General features: G+C 31.9%; 1 protein-coding gene across 2 annotated transcripts; it reads right to left on the reverse strand.

Moving 5' to 3' along the window:
• Positions 1 to 2,366: 2,366 nt before the first annotated feature.
• LOC140445700 (uncharacterized) lies at positions 2,367 to 13,911 on the reverse strand. 2 transcript variants are annotated; one of them, XM_072537963.1, is made up of 5 exons: positions 12,513 to 13,911; positions 12,212 to 12,319; positions 11,708 to 11,903; positions 11,394 to 11,597; positions 2,367 to 5,569 (listed from the first exon to the last, which is right to left on the reverse strand). In XM_072537963.1, exons 2-5 carry the CDS (start codon positions 12,236 to 12,238, stop codon positions 5,424 to 5,426), a joined length of 573 nt encoding a protein of 190 aa, XP_072394064.1. In that variant the 5' UTR covers positions 12,239 to 12,319; positions 12,513 to 13,911; the 3' UTR covers positions 2,367 to 5,423. The 2 variants fall into 2 exon arrangements, with proteins under 2 accessions (XP_072394064.1, XP_072394063.1); XM_072537962.1 differs by having other exon boundaries at positions 12,212 to 13,911.
• Between the last annotated feature and the right edge of the window lie 10,007 nt (positions 13,912 to 23,918).

Below are 23,918 nucleotides of genomic sequence, written 5' to 3' on the forward strand. Positions count from 1 at the left end.
AAGAAGACCTTCAAAATCTAATGAACAAAATAAAACAGACTTGTGATCAGTATGGATTAAAACTCAACGTTAAGAAAACTAAATATATGATAGTTAGCAAAAAAATTATATACAGGATGACGGTATAAAAGTCGGAGATGCCACACTGGACAGAGTAGAGAAACTCGTGTATCTCGGCAGTAATATCAATGAGAGCTGGGATCCAACCGCAGAAATTAAAAGCCGAATAGAACAAGTCCGAGTTGCCTTTGTAAAAATGAGAAACGTACTTTGAAGTCACGATCTTAGCATTGACCTTAGAGTTCGAATGACATCTTGCTATATCTTTCCTGTCCTGCCGTATGGAGTGGAAGCGTGTACTCTAACTGAGGCTATCCTTAAACGTTTGACAGCCTTTGAGATGTGGGTATACAGACGACTACTGAAAATAAGCTGGGTCGACAGAGTTAGAAATGAGGAGGTCCTTAGACGGCTGAACCAAACAACACAACTGGTCAATATAAAAAAGAAACGCAAGCTGGAATATTTCGGTCACATTATGAGACACCCTGAAAAATATGATCTTTTACATCTGATCATTCAGGGAAAGATCCAAGGTAATCGTGGTCCTGGTAGAAGAAGAACATCATGGCTGAAAAATCTAAGGCAATGGTATGGAAAATCAACTACATCGTTATTTAGAGCTGCTGTCAATAAAGTCACGATAGCGAATATGGTAGCCAACATGATATCCAACGATCGATAACGGTCATAGAACTAGAAGAAGAAGAATACATAAAAAGGAAACTGTAATTAGACCGGTAAATTAAAAATTGTAATACTACATCAAAAACTTGAATAATCGACCAAGAATCCGACGATCTTTACGTTTTTGGGTTTTTCTGATACCGTTGATTGAAATATTATAGGGGAAATATTTCAATCAACGCTGATACTAATCTTGTTTCCTGAAGTTGTTAACCGAAAATACAAACGAGATAAAAGTAGAAGATATTTATTTGAGTAATAATTTCAAAAGTAGTAATTAATAACTGAATAACTGTTCTGGTATTTGGATTAAGAAGTGAACTTTATTCCAAAAAGTTACTTCAAAAATTGTTTTATGTGCTTAAAGAAATGATATTAGGTATGTAAATTGAAAAATATACATATTTAGATTTAGAACTCAGATAAATCGTCAAGTACCTAACTGTTACAGTTAAAGTTGATAAAAGTTCTCCCATAAAAAATATTAAATAGCTTTTAATTATTTGGTAGGTATCGTGGAATCGAGTCATAGTGAAAAGACAGAGATTTTTGTGAATGCATTAATGACCCATCAAAAGTAAATGGGATGGGGTGTACTTGATTTAAGCCATTCCTTTGCTATTATACCACTTTCATAGATGTTAAAAAAGAGATGTTTCAGTAATTTATATTGTTATCATCCAGTAGTTTTAGATAATTTATCATTTTTATCCTATTCCGCCTTTCAAGCTTTCCTGTATTTTGCATAATTTTATCGCATGTTTAACTGCATTACTGCGTTCATTACCTAGTGCTAGAGGGCCTTCTGTTTCCTATGTCGACATCTGTTGCACTTTAAATCTGTTATCCGCGAATATAGAAACTTGTTATATAAAAAAATTGTATAAACTCATATTATATTTTCATCTGGTAGGTACTCTTTTCTATAATTAATATTGTCTCTTCTATTCTTTCTTATAATAAAACAAATATTAGCTCTCTAAAGCCGTGACAAATAATTTATTTTAAATATCCATTTCAAATACTGTACTGTTAATCAAATCTGTTATACATCCTAATTATTAAATTTAATATTTTGAAATAAACATTATTCTTAAATTACACTTTTATGCCATCTAAGCAGTAATAGCTGATTTATTATAATGACAAAAGAAGAAAACTGTAAGTAGGCTGGTAATATGGAAACTGTAACAGAGTAAACTTTGAAATAAACGTTATTTTTAAATTGCCTTTTTGCGCCATCTAAGCAATAATAACTGATTTATTATAATGCGGACAGAAGAAAACTGTAATTAGGCCGATAATTTGGAAACTAACAGTAAACTTGAACAATCGACAAAGAATACGATCGATTTCTACTCTACGCATCATCAAGGTTAGTAGATGTTAAGTTACTTAAATATCTACTAACCTTGACGCATCATAGTATCAGTATCCATAGATAAAGATATATATTACCGAAAAGATAGGAAACTGTGTAGGTTATTTCTGGACAATGCGCCATCTGGCGGCCTTAGGAAAGCAACATCTTTTTAAAAATCTCGTAATTCTTCAAATATAAAGATTAATTTTGAGGGCTTGACTACAAAAATAAAACAAACGTTGGTTCTTTTTCTACTTTATTTTTTTTATAAACATTAATTACATGTATTTAAATGTAGTTGGTTAAACAGTGGCTATTCTGTAGTTTCTATAAATTATATCTAATACATTATCAAAAATTTTCTATTAATATCGTCGGCATACTGCCAAAAAAATCTCATTTTGATGTTTATTGATCAAATGACTTGAATTTATAATATCGCACCCTTAGTAACGTATAGGCACAAATCCAAAATGTAGGGTAATCGCATTTAAAGTTTTGCGTGAGTAGGATTTTAAAGAAAATGCCCTATAACAATGCCTGTGTATTATATAATTCTGAAAATGTTTAAACTAACACCGTAGATCATGTATTAAATGTTAGATGTTTTTAAAGTTCTAACAATATTAAAAAAAAAAAATAATATAACTAACCATTGTCCAAATAAGCCGTTGTATTACTAAACTGTTTGCATAGACATTCCATAAATGGTCCACATAAATGACAAAAAGAGTAGAAGGAAGTACAACTTTATTGTTACAAAAAAAATACAAAATAGGTCAGTTTGGTGAGTATTTCGTCTCTAGTATTCAGCAAATTGTTGAAACTATCGACTCTGAAGAACTATGGAGTTATGATAATCAGAATTTGCATCCTAGTATACATGAATTTCGGTTAGTCACTGAGCGACTTGGCAGTCATGGTTAAGTCGTTAGATAATAGAAGTAACATTAATGAAATACTAAACTCCAAAATATTAGAAGAGTTTTTTGTAACTTGTGGTCACGTTATCTTAAATTTTATAAATACTTCTCTTAGATCATCAACAATTCCAGATTTATTAAAAATCAGTACAGTTGTTCCAATACCAAAAGTTAATAATACTATTAATGCGGATGAATTTAGACCTATAAATATACTTCCGCCCATTGAGAAATTATTAGAATTGGTAGTATATGATCAAGTCATGGATCACATTGATAAAAATGAAATCTTAACGAATACTCAGTCAGGTTTTCGTAAAAAGTATTCATATGAAACTGCCCTGCAACTTTCACTTTGTAAATTCAGGTCTGAATTGGACAATAATAATTATGTAGTAGTAGTATTCCTTGATTTAAAAAGAGCGTTTGAAACTATTGATCGTAATATACTTGTCACTAAATTAGAAGGCTATGGTATTGGAGGAAATGTTCTTGAATGGTTTAAAGATTACTTATTGAATAGAAAGCAACAAGTGAGGATTGATGATATTACTTCTTCTGCAATTAGTGTTAATATTGGGGTACCTCAAGGTATTGTCTTAGGACCCCTTTTGCTTATATTGTATTTAAATGATATAATTAATTCTTTAATTTGTATGCAGATGACACCCTACTTGCATGTTTTGATTCAAATTTAGAAAATGCTGTATATAAAATGAACTCAGCATTGCAGTCTGTTAATAAATATTTCAAGATCAACAAACTAAAGTTAAATGTGTTAAAGACAAAGGCTATGATAATAACAACTAAATACAAATACTCAAATATTGATATTAATACTATTAATCTTCAAATTGACAATGACAAAATAGAAATCATTACAACAATTAAGTACCTTGGTTTTCAATTGGATAATTTATTGTCTTTTAATGACCATTTTAATTACCTATTAAAAAAGATTTCTAAAAAATTATACTTTTTTTCAAGAATATCTAAAAATTTGTCAACTGCAACTAAAATTACAGTTTTTAATGCAATTATTCAACCTCACTTCGATTTTTGCTCGTCAGTTATTTTTCTCTTCAATTTAAATCAATCGGCCCAGTTGCAAAAATTACAAAATCGTGGAATGAGAATCATTATTGGTGGAAACAGATATACACCTATAGCAACAATGCTTAGCATGCTGCAGTGGGTTTTAGTTCAACAAAGGGTCTTTTACCTTACATAAATGTTGTTCATTTATAAAATTCTAAATAATTTGGCCCCTGCTTACTTTTGTGAGTTTATTACACGGAATTGTGATATTCACAATTACCCTACTCGAGGCAAGTGCAATTTACACATTGTGAAAACAAAAAGGACGGCTTCAAGAAACTCTTTGTTGTTTAAGGATCTTTTTAATAAGCTTCCTCAGACAGTTAAAAGTTGTTCATCTATACAGATGTTTAAAAGCAAATTAATGGACCATATTAAAAGCACCAATAGTTAGGTAGTTGTTTTGTTGTCATGTTTTATATTATTGTTTTATATTTTTTAATAAGTGTAGATACTATATTTTAAGTGTAATTGTTATTTTTATCATATATGAATGTTATAAATTGATTAATTTTGTATGTATTAGGGCTTTCCCTATTTTTAAATCAATAAACTTCTTCTTCTTCTTATATTAGGCCTCTTGACCTGTTCTTAACCGATTTTGAGCTTGTATTGGTAGCTGTGAAAACAAATATTTTTGTCGCTTTTCAAATTTTTTTGTCGCATATATTTTTATTTTATCAGACGAATTACCAGCTTTTTGTTTTCCTTTAAGAATTTTGTTAATATTTTTTATCCAAACAAATAAATGAAATTTGGAAACATAATTTAGAAATAGATGTAGTAAATTATGATCCTCACAAAGAAAAATATTTCCTTTGAATTAATTTTTTACCAATAATTTCATTACAGAGGTAATGCTTGAAAAGTGACAAAGCTGAGGCAACAAATTGCTTAAGAGAAATATACATTCTTGAAAAATTTTGTTAAAGTTGGTAGAAGATGCAAGCAAGGCTTTAGCAGAATATGCTCTAGCATTTATTACAAAATATTCTGGTTCATTTCTGTCACCTCCTACTAAATCCTGTCGGCACTGTGGGCATATTTTAATAAAATGTAACAGTTTTTTTGCCACAAATCCGGCAACATATGTTAACTTCCCTCGTCTTAAAAGAGTGCTAGAGCCTGATTTATACTTAGGTAACTGAATATCAGGAATTTTAAAAAAGGTTGTTTGCAATGGAACTGGGGAAGTTAACATATGTTTTAAATTGTCCAATCCTTCTAAGTCGTCATTTTTACAATTTGACGAGTAAGAATGGCTAGACAAAAAATTATTCACAATTAATGATTTAAACGAGTTTACAAAGGAAGTTTAATTTCTTGGCAGTTCTGCGAAGACTGGAAGCTATTCTGTACATTTTCTTCGCTTTTGGTGTAAGCTCTGCAGTTCGTTTTACACTGATGTAGGACAGTATGCTTGTGGATTTGTTCAGACCTAAAAATAAAATGTGTTTTTGAAAATAATACATAAACTATTCAAAACCTATCTATTTAAACATGTACCAACTATTTCCCTTTTATACTGTGACTATTAGTTTATAATGAAAATCGTGCAATTATCATTCTAATCTTTTAACTAAATTTATATAAACTAACCACCATTTTAAGATTTTAGTGGAGTCAATATAGATCGAAAACATGCACTGTTTTGGAAAAAATCAAAAAAGCTTATATTTTTCTAAAACCTTTTTTTAGTTTATATATATTTTAAAGGACAAAGTTCTAATCACAGATTTAACTGCTACTTGTGCATTAATTGTTTAAACAATAAAAGCTGTTTTTGTATAAATAATTTAAAAAATATCGGTGAATTTATAATTATGTTACATTGATCAAAAATGTTTCTATTTTGTTTTTGATTATGCTGAATCCGAATCTGACATTACAATTTGAAAATTCAAAATGCCGGATTCTTCAATTTCTTGTTAATTGAAAACTGAACAATTTAAACGGTCTTGTCCGGAACAATGAGAGCAAGCAGTGGTGCAGAATAATCCAGCTTTTCTGCATCACATTGACTCCCACAGCCAGTTTTCCATGAACAAAAAATCATTTTTAGCAATTCTATCAGATTAGCTAAATCTTCAGCAGGTGGAAGGAGTGCCAGATTAACTGTTTTAGATTTTGCAGCATTTTTGACCAAAGTTTTATACCTAAATTTGTCAAAAAGCACGCGGTAAAGATCGCCTATAAAAATGTGTATTTGAGACATGTATACTTACAATTAATAACTAACTAAATGTTAATTGTTGTTAACATAGTTTTGTGCTAGTAATTTTAGTGAAATACCAGTGAAAATAGTAAAATTCGCCCTGATATTTGAGTTTATTAAGGATCCAATAATCTACAGCGTTGCCAGTTATTCGCTCCGTTGTTTCTTTATAGTTATGGAGGAGCTAAAGTGCGGATTTTGTGATCAGACCTGTTATTTTAAAGAGAGTAAAACTCTGTTGTTTGGATGTGCTTGTGATAACTGCGAGAAAGTATCATGTAAGGAGTGTAGCAAGATTTCCTCTCAAGAAATAAGATGTGCAATTGCTAAAACCAGAACCATTATAATATGGTGCAAAGATTGCATAAGTCAATTCTCTAATATTGATGGCCCGATTAGGAACCTAGGAAGTTCTGAACTAACCATTCCACAATTATCAGATGCCATAAAAGAAATGGTAAAATGTGAACTTAGTGAGGGTATGAAGATTTTGGAACAGAATCTTCAGGAAAAGCTTGTAATAACATCTAAAATGGTGATCGACAGCAACAAGGAGTTAGTGAAACTTTTGAGTAATACTTCGAAACTAAATCAAGTGAAACTTTTGAGTGATACTTCGAAACTAAATCAGAGCTCTTCAGAAAGCCGGGTAAACGTGGCAACTCCAACCTCCCGTCCTTCAATGACAGAGGACAATGACAGATCGAAATCAGGTGGCCAAGCAGAGAAAGTCAACGTTGCTAGCTCTTCTTCTAATTCCCACTTGCCAAAAGACCAGAAGACCTTGGTCCACAGCGAACATCTAGAAAAAGAAGAAAATGTAATCTCAGGCCAAAGCAAACATCGAGAAAAAGAAGAAATTGTAAACAAAAACAAAATAAACAACTTTGGAAATAAACATTCTGCTGATAATGACCAAGAATTTACCCTGGTACAGAGAAGAAAGGCCAGGAGAAATGACCAAAAGTTTGTTTTGGGTAAAGCGAATTTCCAAGGAGATGAAAATTTTGCTAGTTCTTTTCATAAAGTTTATTTTTATCTTGGTCGCGTAAAAATGGGTATTACGCCCACCTTTATTGAACAACATGTTAAGAAGCATTGTCCAAATATTAGGGATTTTAAGGTTGAACCGTTACCAGTTAAAGGTGAAAATATTTCTTTCAAAATAAGCATCCATCCAGATGACAAGGAAGATTTTTCGAGGCCGGATATTTGGCCTAAAGGCATCATTTTAAGAAAGTTTTGGATTAGCAATAAACGCCAGTCTGAAAATTTTCAGCAAGATCGAGGAGATCAGACCGTGATATAAGTAAAAATGACTCCTTGAAATCAAAATCAAATGTATGTGTTTACTATCTCAACACTGGGGGCATGCGAACAAAAATACAGAGTTTCCAGCAAGCTTTGAGTTGTTCCTGCTATGATATAGTAATGATTGCAGAGACTTGGTTGAATTCAGATTATTCTGATGCTGAATTGGGAGTTCCAGAGTATGAAATTTATAGATGTGATCGTGAAGTGGGGTTAAACACTCTAAAGACACGTGGAGGTGGTATATTAATCGCAGCTAAAAAGAGCCTTTCTACTCAAAAAATCATAGTTCCTCTTGTTGACTCTGACATATATCAGTTATACCTAACATTTAAAATCAAAACTCAAAATTTTGTTATTGGCTGTGTATATATACCTTCTCCATCACCTTCTCAGTCTTATTTAAGACATTGTGAAACTGTTGAATATGTTTACACTAATTTTTCAGATAGTCTGTTTGTCTTGGCAGGTGATTACAACCTGCCACAAGCTAAATGGGGCAATGATGAGTTGGGATTGACAGTGACAGGCACTGGAAATGACTCTGTAAGTATTGTAGCAAATTGCTTTAGTTTCTATAACTTTTTTCAAAAGAATGATATTTTGAACAGCAAAGGAGTCCCATTGGACCTGGTTTTTAGTAATTTGGAATCTATTAATGTTACTCCAGCAGTAGATAAAATTTTTGAGAATAGTTTAAATCACACAGCTATCAGTTTTGAACTAGTGTGTGAAGAAAATTTTGATGTTATGAATTACGAGGAATACTTTTATGATTTCAAAAATGGTGACTACTTTTCAATAAATAATTATTTAGCAAGTATAAATTGGGAGGGACTGTTTCTTAATGGTACAGTTGATAGTATGGTGGTCATTTTTTATGATATAATTTACTCACTGATAGAACACTTTGTTCCACTAAAGAAATATAAAACCTCTACCTTTCCCTCTTGGTTCTCGTCAGAGCTGCGTAATCTAATTATATGTAAAAAACAGGCCCACAAACAATTTAAAATTAGTGGTAGGCAAGATGATTATGACCGTTTTGTGGCTTTAAGAAACCAGTGTGAAATTTTAAGAGCAGACTGTCAGAAACAGTATTTAGATGGGATACAAAATAACATTTCTGATAATCCAAAATATTTTTGGTCTTATATTAAAAGCAAAAGAAATGGGTATAATATACCATCCAGAATGGTCTATAATGATAGGGTTAGCTTAAATATCAAGGACTCTGCCAATATGTTCGCAGAATATTTCTCATCTGTCTACTCAGATGAACAAAAAGATACTTTACCTTTTTTTTAATTTTGACAGTTCGATTTGTTTGAGTTCTATAATACTTACAGCAACTGAGGTCTATGATACTATTGCAAATTGTAAAAACCGATTATGTGCAGGGCCGGATGGAATCCCAGCCTATTTTCTGAAAAAATGTATATGTGTACTTACAAAACCAATTTTGTTTATTTTTAACAGATCACTTGGTACTGGTAGCTTTCCCAGTCTCTGGAAGAAAAGTTTTTTAAAGCCGATTTTTAAATCGGGTGCAAGGAACGATATATCAAACTATCGAGCTGTCTGTAATCAGTCAGAGCTGCCCAAGTTGCTTGATTGTTTGGTTAGTAAGAAACTGACATGGAGTTTTAGAAGCATTTTTAATCCTGAACAATTTGGCTTTATGAGAGGGAGGTCAACAGATGCCAACCTAGTTTTGTATGTGAATCATATATACAACAGCTTTGAAGAGGGAGTCCAGGTTGACTCAATCTATACTGACTTTTCCAAAGCATTTGATCGGGTAAACCATGGGGTTCTCTTACAAAAACTAAGAGCTTTGGGTATTTTGGATCCCCTTCTTCAGTGGATTACAGAATTTGTTAGTGGCCGTACGCAGGCAGTTAACTTGGGAAGTGACACTTCAATTGAAATAACAGTTCCATCGGGCGTGCCACAAGGCTCCCATTGTGGCCCTGTTTTGTTTTGTTTGTTTCTGGTTGATTTAGTACAACAAATCAAAAATTGTAGTGTTCTTATGTTTGCTGACGATGTAAAACTGTTTAGAAAAATTCAATCCTGGAATGATGCTGCTATATTACAGGAAGATCTTAAATCGTTTTATGATTGGTGCACTTTAAACAAAATGTCACTCAATATAAACAAATGTCATAAAATGACATTCTCAAGGCAAAGAAATCCAATTGAATTTGTTTACTACATAAATAACTTGCCATTAGCCTCGAAAAATGAAGTATTAGATTTGGGAATCTGGTTAGACACCAAACTGTCATTCTCAAGCCACATCAACCAAGTAACAAATAGAGCGATGAAAGTGCTGGGATTTATCCAACGCACATCAGTGGACCTGTCTTTGTTTACATTTAGAAAACTTTATTGTGGTCTCGTTAGACCCATTCTGGAGTTTGGATCAGTTGTATGGTCCCCATCATACCACTGTTACATTCAACAGATTGAAAGAGTCCAGAATAAATTTCTGAGGGTAGCAGCCTATAAGAGTGGATACAGGAGAGAGGAATACAACTATCAGTGGGTAAGAGATAGTCTTAACTTACCAACACTTGAGTCAAGGAGGACATTGTTAGATTTATGTTTCTTACACAAAGTTATCAATGCTTTTATAGATTGTCCTCAACTCTTATCGCTTGTTAGTCTTAAAGTTCCTAGTAGAAGCAACAGACAATCAGAAATCTTTTCAGTGCCATTTCACCACACTAATTATGGTATCAATGAACCAACTACACGATTGGTCCGGAGTGCTAATAGCCTACCAAGACAAATGGATATTTTTGACTCCAAAATTAGTTTGTTTAAAAAACAACTAAAAAGTATCTTACAATAAGTTTATTGTACATCTATATTATTCTTATATGTTTGTATTATTCTGAGGTGTTTGTTATTTTAATAATTTATTGTTGTTAAGGTGTAACTTTGTAAAACTTGTGATTGTTATTTTAATAATTTATTGATTGTAAGATGTAACTTTGTAAAAATTGTAAGTAAATGGATGCCGTATATAAATAAATAAATAAATAAATTCATTTAAATCCTTATCAGCCATTGCAGCACAGTACAATGCAAGAAGACATTTAGCTCCAGTTTGACGAATTGTTTCAGTCTTGATTTGACATTAAAAAAATGTTTGTTGCATCTTGCAAAACGTTGATGCAATTGCGTTGTTGCAATACAATGATATTTTCACAAATGATTAAAAAATAGTGATATTATAGAAAAAGAGTTCATATAAGAGCTCAAAAAATTTTGTTTAACATGTTTCTTACTTTTCAAGTTTGTTATTAAATGTATTTTAGGTAAGTTGTGCAGAAAAAAATTATATGACTTTTTACAAACATTTTTTTTAAGTGATATTTTACAGTTTTTATTTTACATTTTTTTAATTTTTCTTAATTCTCTCAAAAAAAAGTTGGAACAAAATTTTTGAGATTTTCTTTGAATGGAACATTGTTTAGTATGAAAAGTAATTTGTGTAAGGTTGATTTTTTCTGAAGTAAAAACTATATTTACTCTACTAGTTTGGGAACTTAAATAAACACCTAGAACAATTATTAAAATCCCAATTATATTTTTTTTGTTTGCTTTGCAATCTGTAAAAAATTATAACCTACATTGCATGAACTTTTAAATATTGCAACTTAATTCATGATAGGTAACATAAAATCTTTAGATACATACGAATTTATGTTACAAAAAAACTTACTTGACACTTTTGTTGGGGTACACATTCCGTATTCAGTTTCAATTTTTCGTTCTGGTGTAGATGTAGAACGAAGTGGTAAAATTTCTGCACAGATTGATTGAGAAGTTGATGGCATAACAATGCTAACCTGTTCAGTTTCTCTTGATTCTCTTTGCTCCGTTCTAGAATTCTCTGCAGGGGACTTATACACTTTAGCAGAAGAAGCTGCAAAAAAACATGTACTTAATACCTATTATTTACATTTCTTGGTAACACTATGAAAACATCCAGATTTCTATGAAGATATAATTTATGACATAACTAATAAAACCCACCTTCCCTCCTGCAAGCAGTATTGGGAAACAGAGAAGGAATAGCATCACATTTCAAGGTGGACTTATATCTCGATCCAACATAGCGGGCTTCTGGTCCAAAATGAATTGTGCAAATGCGGTATGACTTTCGGACCCTGTCCATAGGTTTCACCTTCAAGTCTTCTCTACCAATTTTATTAATCCAAATATCATAAAGCTAAAAAATAAATAGTTTTTTTTTTAATATTTTCTGTGAAATAATGTTACACAGTATGTTTCTAGAGGTGCTTTACAAAAGGACAAATAAACAAAAGTGTTGTAGAAAAAGTTCTTAAAACATTGAAGAATTGCCACGTTTTTAATGGCGATAATTTTACTTCCTAAAAAACTTTTACCTAATTCTATATCGGCAACAATTCTAATACACATCATAACGTGAAATGAAAGAAGTTTGGGACAACATCGGACATTTTAAGGCAATTATTAAAAAATAAATAAAATCTTATATCAGCATTTTCTACTTACAGCCCTATCTTTTGGAAAAATATGCATTTGAGCATCCTTATTGTAATTATTGGTATTTGTTTACATTAGTGAGGGTCCCTAAAAATGCGAATTTTTGTTGGACTTAGCCTGAAAAATAGAAAAAAGGCAAAATTTTCATGTTTACGTCTACGGAAATATACAAAAAGTGAAAAAATGTAACAAAAATTGAAAAAAAAATCATAAAAAGTATAGGAAATCAAAAATTAACAAGAGAAAAATGTTATCAAAAGACGAAATAGCCTTAGTAGTTACATAAAATTTATAAATCAATTGTAAATACCAATCATTTTCCCCGTTAAATTATCCAAAAATATAAAATATTGAAAAATGGCCAAAATTTATTTATTTGGAAAAACAAGTCAAGCGCGTTTGCGCACAATATACAATATTCTGCGCAGGTTCAATGTTGCCACATATATATTTGTTTTTTCGGAGTAAATATATTGAATTTAAATTTTAATAAGAGACTCCATATAACTTAATATTGTTTTTTTTGCCGAGTAAATATATTGAATTTAAGTTTTAATAATAGTATACTACATATGAGTTAATATTGTTTTTTTGCGGAGTAAATATGTTAAATTTTTAAGTTTTAAGTTTTAAGTGTACCACAATATATGACTTAATATTGCTTTTTGTGGAGTAAATATATTGAAATTAAGTTTTAAACACTGTTGTCAGGTTGCAGAATTAGTGTTTTTGTAAAAATCATTATTGACTATTAAATAACAAAATAAAACCTAATCTAAACTAATCCAATCACATCTAAAACTTTAAATTAAAAAAGAAGTTAATAACTAATGCATCCAACAAAATAAAACATAAAACGAAATACTCGGAAATATTTTTGCAAAACTCGTTATCAGTATAGTATATTAAGTAAGTATAAGATTAAAAGATTGGGACAATTGAGATTTCCAAATATTTGAATAAAGCTGTTGAAATATTTGTTACTAATATTTTATTCATATATTATTTGTTTGACATTACAAGTTATGTACTCCTGTCAGGTCAGCTAAATATTTAAAACTGTTGATGTTGCCAGGGTAACTTTAAAACACGCGTTTTTGAAAGTTGAATTTAAACACGCTACGGCGTACTTTAAATAAGCAAAATGGGGTACCAATAAAAAAAAAACAAATTAAAACCTAATCTTAATTAATATAATCACATCTAACTATGTAAATTAATAAAGAAGTTAATAACTAATGCATCCAACTAAATACAACATAAAACGAAATAAACTATAATCTATATGTAATAACATAAGTAAATAACAAATGAAATACAGTTATACGAATCCCTTAGAAACAGAAAACGGAAATGATACTCATTATCATTATTTATTATTATACTTGAGAAGCTTTAGAAATAATATTTTCACAATAAACAATATATTTAAAAAGTGTGGCAACATTGGATCAAGAAGTATGTACTACGCACACGCACATCATTGACAGCAGCTGTAATGGCGGCGGCATCTTGAAATTTATGTCAAAATATCAGTTTTTTAAATGCGAAATACAGAAAAACTATAGCTCAGCGTAAAAAAATGTATAGATTGAAAAGTGAATAAAAAATAAAACATAATCCACTGTCCAAATTTCAGACAAATCCGACTATCCTCACTAATGTAAGTAATTACCAATCGCAAATTAATACAACTCGAAACCACAGTATATTGCTTATAAAGAATTCTTTATAAGCAATATACTGTGTCGAAACACTGTGTCGAAACCACAATAAAAATGGCGTACGGCGTACTTGTTTTGTTGGTTGCGGTATTGCGTTGCGCAGTCACAAAGCTTTGCTACGAATGCTACGCCCTCTGGTGTCCTTAGGAAATACAAATTTCAGAGGACTGTCACTCCCATAAGAGATTCCCGGGCAGGATAGGATAGTATCATCAAAGAATATAGACGCGTCTATTGGCGATGTCAACGAACTATAGGGGGCGCTTTGACAGATGATCAGCTGATCACGCACGTAGGAAAACAAAACAGAGCTTCCATAATCTTTGTATGTGAATCATTGTTGTGTGTAAAAATTATCTGTATTTATTATTTTTTGTTAATGCAATGGCAAATAAAGAAATTGAAGTTAGTCTGCTCGATACTTTGAAATATATAGGAGACACAAAAAGACCTTTAAAAGAAGGCGAGGCCTTGTTAAAGGCTGGCCACGTTTTGTTGTGTGGCAAATATAATATATTATTTCCTAAATATATATAAATAAAACACTTGGTTGTTTTTATATCACTATTATTCCAAAATGGTACAATTTTTTTATGTTTGATTAGCATAAAAAACAAGCAATATTACGATTTGTTTACTGATCGAATAATAAGTAATTTATTTCTAACCTAAACTAACTAACTTTTTCTAATCTAAAGTCTTACTTAGCAGTTTGTCTTTAGTTACTATTATGACATTTAATATATTTACATATTGTAAATGTCCTAATAGTAACTAAATTATACAATATTATATTTACATTTTACTACTGATCACTTCTGTACAATAGGAGAACTTAACTTTAATATCAACATTGGTAAAACAAATATTAATACATTTAAGACTAGTTACATTAATTACAACAAATTAAGAAACTAAAATTGTGACACTTCAAAATAAAATAAAAGAATGTACTTATGAAAAAAAAAACGAAGGAATGTCATGTACGATCTTGTAGATTTTTGTCACGAGGAAAAAAGTGCATACTTATTCTTTCCGATCGATAATTACTGCATTGCGGTGCAGAACAATACTTTTTAACATTTTGTTACCTTATTGTGCTTTATTTAATAATATTTAAAATGTTTATAACTCTGTCATGTGTATAAATAAATACAAAATGTTTTGTTATCCTACGTGCACTAGTTCAAATTTTTACCGCACCGTGCCGCCTCTTTCGTTTGACATCGCCAATATTCTTTGGTATCATGCTACGCATCCCTGACACCGAACGTTGTTCGGTGTCCCTGATTAGACCAAAGAAATTAGCAAATTAGCCTTTTTCGTGACAGTCATTGATAGGAAATATCTAACAATTGCTTTTGATAACTTTGTAGATAAAAGCTTTTTGGCACAATTTCAATTTTGCAATAATTATTAAGCGAAATTTCTTGAAAGTTTTTTTGTGAATTTTTAGAAAAGGTATTAATAATTTTCAAATAATCAATAAATAATTTATAATAATAAATAATTTCAAATACTTTAACCTTTAATTGTGGCTTATTCCCATTTAAATAGTAATTACTTTAACATGCCACAAGAAAATAGCTTCAGAACAATTTTAAAGTTATTTTTGCAATAATTAAGCAACAAATTTATAAAACTTTGTAAAACCATCATTTTAAAGGATTTTTTATGTTTTTTTTTGTAAAATTGTGTGACTTTTCCATATAATTTACTGGTCTTCACTTTTAGTATTTAAAATCAGATAGCGATCTTACATTGTTTATGATTTATTGTTTATAAGTAAAAATGACGTTCAATCTTTTGCATATTTTCTTTATTACATATTTTTATCACCAAATTTATCAAAAGTAGTTGTTAGATACTTGTATCAACGAATGTATTGTATGTATCTTGAGACTTGCATTAAATCTTATTTCCAGAAGTAACGAGGTTTCGAAAGATGTATTTATTGGAAGGTACCTATTTATTTATTTTGGTGGGTATTGGTAGGAATTTAATTTACAACGCAGGTACCTATTTATGCCTAATAATTTCAAAAGTTCTGTTATTTCAGTTAAGAAGACTCAAAAGTTACTTCAAAAATTCATACGGAAGTTAAAACACTTCACAATTGTATTTAGGTATATAAAAACATATAGTTAAAACTTTTAAAAGTGTCGTCAAAATTTATACAGTAGCATAACGTTTTCGATCTAATCAGATCATACTCAGTGTCTTATGTAGTTGAAGCTAATAGGAGCTACATCTCTCCCTGCTCGGTTTTTAAGCACCGAGTGTCAGGGGGAAGATTCGAATGTCCCGTTACTTTAAATATCAACTCTATCTTGTCAGTTGTATCAGGATCTTCCGTAGTCAACCAGTTCATTCACATTGTTAAAATAATTTAGTTTTTATTTTGCCCCCCGCAACCGTCAGAGGCAACACGCAAAACTTTTATACCCTGCAAATTAACATTATTTAAAAAGTGATAAACACAGTTTGCTATCTCATTAGAACTTTTTGTGTTGGTTTTCTGTCCAGTAGAAAACATGAGTATTTTCTTTACTAAAGTGATCGTTACTACTAAAGGGTGATTCATTTAGAGGTATTTTTTTTGGTGGGGATTTGATTGGAGATCGTGCATGAATACTGTCAAACTGACATTTCGCTTTTGTTCAGTATTGTTTGACATTTCATGATGGAAAGACTTAGCCCGGCACAGTATCTAGAAATTATTAAGTTGTATTTTGAAAATGGGAGTTCTGTGAGGAATGTGTTTCGTGCGCTTAGAGCAATTTATGGTCCACGCAACGTACAATTCGCTTTACGATTAGTAAGTTTGAAACCCAGTTTTCATTATTGGATAACACGCGACCAAATAGACCACATTCAGCACGTACTGAAGAAAATATAGCGGCGGTAACGGATAGTGAACTCGAAAATAATGAAGAATCGATTCGTCGCCGTTCTCAACAATTTGGCTTGTCATATGCAACAACTTGGCGTATTTTACGTAAGGATCTTCGTTTAAAAGCATATAAAATTCAATTAGTGCAAGAGCTGAAGCCGACCGACCTTCCGAGTCGTCACCGTTTCAGTCGATGTGCTCTTGATAAGCTTTCAGAAGATCCACTGTTTTCGAGAAAAATTTTGTTTTCAGATGAGGCCCATTTTTGGCTTAATGGGTACGTTAATAAACAAAATGCCCGTATTTGGGGTGATAAACAACCCAAAGAGGTTCAAGAGTTGCCATTACACCCTGAAAAAACAACTGTTTGGTGTGGTTTATGGGCTGGTGGAATCGTTGGTCCATATTTCTTTAAAACAGAAGGTTACTGTGAATGGAAACCGTTATCGTGCCATGATTACGGACTATTTGATACCTGAAATTGAAGCTGGTGGTCTCGGCGACATTTGGTTCCAACAAGATAGCGCCACTTGCCATACAGCCCGTGAAAGCATGGCTTTACTGCGAGGACGATTCGGTGAACAAATTATTTCACGCTTTGGACCAGTGAATCGGCCGCCTAGATCCTGTGACACCTCTAGACTCTTTCTTTTTGAGGCTACCCAAAGTCTACATGAATAAACCAGATACGATTGAGGCATTGCAGGCCAATACTACTCGAGTCCAATCGAAATGCTGGAACAAGTCATCGAGAATTGGAACTTCAGAATGAACCAATTTAATCGTAGTCATGGCCAACATTTAAAAGAAATTATCTTTAAGAAGTAATTTTAAAGAATGGTTCTTTTGTATGATAATAAATATTTTCAAATAAAATTAATTTTTTTCATTGTTTTTTCTTGTTGAAAAAAGTATCGCTAAATGAATCACCCTTTACCTTCCACAATGGTAAAAATATAAATATATAATTGGCGTGAGTAATAGGCAGACTGGTCAGGAACTTTGGGAGAACTTGGTTTTCTGGCAGTCAAAAGTTATTGTTTTCAAATCCGGCTTCTTCTTTTTTAGCAATTGATAAAAAGCTTTTGCCCTTAGTTTATGGACTCGTTTTTCCACAATTAAATTTGTCTTTTCATGCGCATTTTGCTCAGACTTAATTTTTCCGCCCAGCTCCAAACACTTAGAACACACGTCTGCTCTGGGACTTCCAAATCCCAAATTACACTTTGTATTGAATACATGACGAAAATATGTGAGCTTACAAAGAGTATTTGGATATGACTCTTTGTACATCCTGTACATTTTGGAGATATTGAGTTCAGAAGGTATATACTTTCTCTATTGTAATGAGATTCAACACATTTAAAAGTCTTCATAAATTGTATTATTTTACCTTTCCTACTTTGAAACGTCGTTGTTTTTCTATCACCACCTCTAGTTTCAGTATGCATTTCTCCGGTACGATGATAACGATGAAGGACTACCCTTATTCAGCCCTTCTTTATCAAATGTATTTTAAAATGTACTTCTGCATTCGGGTATAATTTGTGCTTCACAAGTTCTAACAAAATATGTAAATGATAATAATCGTTCATTACCGTGTCCATTCACAATACGTTTTCGTTGAATTGGAATTGCCTTGCAATATTTAACAATGAAACTGTCTTGATAACTTTTCATTTTTTGTGCATAAAAAGCATCATGGAATTGGTTTATATCTAGCATCGTAAGGTTCTGACAAGAGTATGTCTTAGAATTATGTTTACAAGTTATCTGTTCCGTATATATTTGAAACCGGAGAGATACCATTATTAAATCATAAGGTTTGTTTTAACCCGTCGCATTACCGTTCTTGAATGGTTACGAGTATGAGCAGTAACACATTTTTCGTTACTAAGCATACTCGTAACCATTCAAGAACGGTATTTGTGACGGGTTGGAACAAACCTATTGTAGACATTATTTTAAACGGGATTTTTTTGTTGTATATTTTATAACTCATCAAACAAAACATAAAATCAAATATTTGTTTACATTGATTTAGTATATCCCTAAATTGGTCTAATGTTTTAATGCAAGAAGTTTCGCGTATAAAATAATTTTGAGTACAGCTCTGCTTTTTTTCAACAGTTGATGGAAAGTAAGATGGAAAGTTTGTTACCTTTGTCTTTGCAATTTTACACGTTTAGTATCTTCCTGTCGCTTTGTTCTTTTTCTACTTTTGTTTGGCGTTGTTTCCTCTATCGAATTATCCATATTTCAGTAATATTAACTTAATTTTATTTTATTTTTTTATTAAGGGAAGTGCGGGTATTGCCGCCCACTTAAGCAATTTGTTGAATTAAACAAAAACTATAGGTCTTGAAACAGAATTTCAACTGTCAAAATACAGTCATGTTATCGACTTCTAATTATTTAAGCCTGAAAGTGTTGATTTATTTTATTTTGCGGAGTATTACATTTATATTCACAAACCTACACTCGGGCGGAATTATCCGACCATGCGGGTAATTGCGCCTAGTGATGGTATAATACCGCCCAGGGTTACATTGTATGAAAATCAAACACAAAATAATTATTTGCTCACAAACAACATCTATATATTTATTATGTAAAAAAAAAACACATTCAAAGAACTACTTAATTAAAAAAACGAATATAAAAACATTTAAAACTACACTCTATTTGCAATAATCGCATACAAAAGTTTTGTGATTATCGTAACCACTGCATTCCTTATGCGCCCATTTATGGCAAACTCCGCATCTGTACCACATTTTAGATTTTCCATATTCATCACAATACATGCATTCTTCTTCTATGTCGCTGTTGGCATCATCGGAACTATGATCGTTGCAAATTTCCATTTCATCGTGGGATGAAGCACTTGAAGAACTATCGTCAAACTTGAATTTCCTCGTGGCGCGTTTTACCTTTTTGCTGACGTTTTTGACAGGAAGTTTTTGCTTTCCTTTCTTCTGTAATTTTCTATTCTCTTTCTTCTCCAGTTCTATTTTTTCTGGAGTTGCCGTCAAAATCTTTGAAATGCCTAATTTTCTACCCCTCTTTTTTAATTTATTTTCATTCACTATGCACAACGGTGTCATTTGTTCAATAGATATATCTCCTTGTCTCTCGTTTATAAGCTCCGATTTTGATGATGAAGTAGCGACATCTGCCTGAGCTTCGATGACTTTTGATGTACTTGGAATAACAGCAGGTTCATTTATTTCCAAGACTGCATCTTTTGAAGGTACTCGATTTGGTTTGGAGGTATAGGGAGTAATATCAGCTTCAGGAAGTTGCAGTTCGACAGCGGGAATGTTAGAAAGGGTGGAAGGCAAAAAATCTTCATTCGTGAAAATATTCGGTCTATATGGAACAATACCACTTATTTCAAAGCCTTTTTGAGCTTTTTCCATGGTGGCTACGTGAACGAATGCTCGATTGAAAATTTCCGATATATCAAATGCTGTTATTTTTTGGTGAACATTTCGTCTCATTTAGAGAGAACATTTACTTGAATAGGCAGATTTTAGCGGCCCAAAGAATGGCAGATCTAGTGGCTGTAGCTTATGGGACGTGTGGGGCGGAAACGATAACATAATGATCCCATTTTCACGGCAAAATTCATATGCAGATAAAGAACAATGACTGCTGTGATTATCAAGTAACAGCAATGCTGGGTTGTCCTTAGAAGCAGATGCGTGTTTATTAAAATGCTTAAGCCAAATCAAGAATAAATCTTCATTCATCCAGCCTTTGGCCGAACATTCATATATGGCACCTACCGGTCCATTGCGTTTGAGCTGATCCGACATTCGGATTCTAGAATAAATAAACATCGATGGTATATATATCCCTGATGCACTTACTGAGCAGCACACAGTTATATTTCGACCTCTCTCCCAACTTACAGCTTTTCCCAGTTGTTTGACACCTTTTGGGGCTATAATTTTGGATGGCACCTGCACCGTGGTAATACCTGTCTCCTCGACATTAAATATACGGCAGGCTTGAAAGTTATATTTTGTTAAGACTATATTTAAATTTGTGAAAAAAGGCCTACACTTTCAGCATTAAAACCCGAAATTCCCAAAACAGGAGTCGGAGAATTTCCTATTTTTAAAGATAACCTAGAGTTATTAACTCCCAATAATTCATTTGAACGCTATACAACATAGTAACTAATGAATTTACACCAAAGTATCGATGTCTTAACATAAAAGATGTCCATCAATAAAAGATGTCTACTAATCCAGTGAGCTGATCTTAATAAGTTAAGTATAATTATTAAATAAATTATCATATTATGTAAAAGAATTCATTCATACTAACTGTTTGTCCCATACTAACATAACCTCCCCCGGCGGTCATGTAGTCTTACCTTCTTGTTGGTGACTGCCGTTAAGAACAAATTTTTGTTTTTCAACAAATGTTTGTTTGAACTGAATTGACTACGTTCCTTTCATGGCATGCTTTTAATCATTTTCATGCATGGCTCTATATTCACTAACTTACTATGATTCCTTTACTTAGCAGTTTATTACTTGACTGACATTTTTATGAAGTCTGTGTAGCTATATATACTCTAAATTATGGTTGTAGATAAAATATAGTATGCACCTCGTTACTTTTCATGCGTTACTGTGTAAGAATGGTAAATGTTCCTTTCGTTTTATTTCCAGCGATAGCCGCTGCTGCACGTTATATTCATTTGATACCTCATACGTAGTAATCGGGTTAATAGACCCTGAGATACGGTATAGTGCCGTTTTGGTATTGATTTTGTTGCTTGTTTTTCATCTCCATGTATTCGTTACCCCCTCCTCTTTAATTTGACGCCTTATACGTTGCAATCGGACCAATAGACCCGGAGATACGTTATAGTGTCGTTTTGGCATTGATTTTGTTTCATGTTTTCATCTTGATGTATACATTATTCTCTCACCTTTCGTTTAACCGTTAGACCCGGAGATACGTTATACTGTCGTTTTGACTATGCCGCCATCTTTGTTTTTTCTCTCTACGTGTTCCCCGTCCCATTTCCGTTCGTTTGACACCTCATACGTCGCGATCCGACGAGCGGTCGCGCCTCCACCACGAAATGAGCCAAAAATGAGCAGAATGTACCTTGGATTTTCTTATGGAGATTTACATGGGAAAATGACCTGTTTTGTGCTCGAACTGTCATAGCTCTTTTACTGGGATACCTGAAAAAAGAACATTAGAAAATGGATTAAAAAATAGAAATCCTATATTACCAAACTCTCTTGCACTTTGCCTTTTTCCCTTTCCGTTTCTAACTGCATTTATAGCTTCCTGAAGTTGTTCTGCACTCCAAGTTGCCTTTTTCCGTGAATTCACCGTTGCCTTTGGCATTCTTTATCCTAAATTAAAAATGTATAAATTAATGTTTAATACCGCTCACTGGAGGGTAATACCGCCATCGCCATATTATAAGCAAAACAATTGTTAATCGTTATTTCTCAAAATATTGAAAGAATTTGTTTCGATCCATATATATATATATATATATATATATATATATATATATATATATATATATATATATATATATATATATATATATATATATATATATATATATATATATAAGAGGACCGGTCACTAATTAATAAAAAAATCAATAAATTAAGTATAAAAATAAGTTACTTACAAATTATTTTCGAGCACGTAAATATTATAGCGGCACCACATAAAACACGTTTATCTCTGTCAAACAACTAAACGTGCTTATGGCTGGCGATCTTGTTGCTCGCTTCTCTCGGTAGTATCGTGGCGTCACTTCAACGTTGTTGAAGTTGAAGTTACTATTTCTCTATGTTTAACATATTGTATAGAGTGGGCGGTATTTGCCGCTGGGCGGTAATACCCGCATTTCCTCTATAATTTTCTATTTTACTTCCCAGCCTTAAAAACATATAATTATCCATCTTTGTTCAGTTTCTAAAAATATTCTGTCTAATACTGTTCTTTTATATTCTAAAATATATCCAGAGCATGCTTTTCGTTAAAATTATCTATTTAATCAATCCATATCACATAAAATATTGTCAAACCATTCTAAAGTCACGTTTTTACAAAACTATTAAGGTTTTTTGCCTTCATACAAGGTTCCTTAGTAACGTTTTGTATTATCTTTCAAAATTAATAAACCTTGTGTTTTTCCCCACTTTTTCTCGAGAGTAAGAAGGAACGCTAACACAAATATTCTTTTTAGCCTACTCGAGGAGTTCATCTCAGGAGTCAAGAGAAAGGATTCGTTATTTGTTTGTGGGTTTATTTTAAGAAAAAGAGTTAAGTTATTCCCTAGGTGGATTATACACCTGATTCCCAGGGTTGATTCTCGTCATTCTTAGCTGTTCCTTCGGAGTTCCAGATCTCTACCAGACTTCCCGGACATCTTCAGGAAACCAGCCGAAAGGACCTCCTTCATTGATTAGAGTGTGGAACACTGTTAATTTGCACAAGTTTTTGTATCCATCAATTTTAATAATTATCTATAATAATTTTTTAACTTTAAATCATACTATTTCTTATAATAATAAAGACCCGTCATTTTTTTTAAAATAATATCGAATAAGGTCATAAGTAATATTTAAGGACTAATTGTCGACTACAGGGAGAGGTTTTAAATCCTCCCTATTAACTCTACTGTACGTTTTTTTGTGCACACATTTAATCAGAGAGTTCGTTATTGGTATTTTCATTATTATATTATTTAAACCTTTGGCACCCATCCCGTCAGGATAGAGTGTCCATATTACTTTATTAGTACTTTTAAATGAAAGCCGAAGTACAGAATTACATTTCTAGTAGGCGAGTCAATTACCTTTTTAGGTAGAATTAGTAAATTTTCTTACTTATATTTATTATTTGTAAATTCCTTAAATAGTATTAGGTCCTATCTTTCAGTAAATTTAAATTGATAGATAATCAGGGATAAATTGTGTATAATCAGGGAATTTGTTTTATGTATATAACTAGGTTAACTGTACATAAGTGGTGGGTAGATTAAAGAATTAAGATAGACTGTATATATTTGGTTAGGTATTAAATATTTCAATTAATACCT

Source organism: Diabrotica undecimpunctata, chromosome 7 (genome assembly GCF_040954645.1).
Source record: "Diabrotica undecimpunctata isolate CICGRU chromosome 7, icDiaUnde3, whole genome shotgun sequence".
NCBI lineage: Eukaryota > Metazoa > Arthropoda > Insecta > Coleoptera > Chrysomelidae > Diabrotica > Diabrotica undecimpunctata.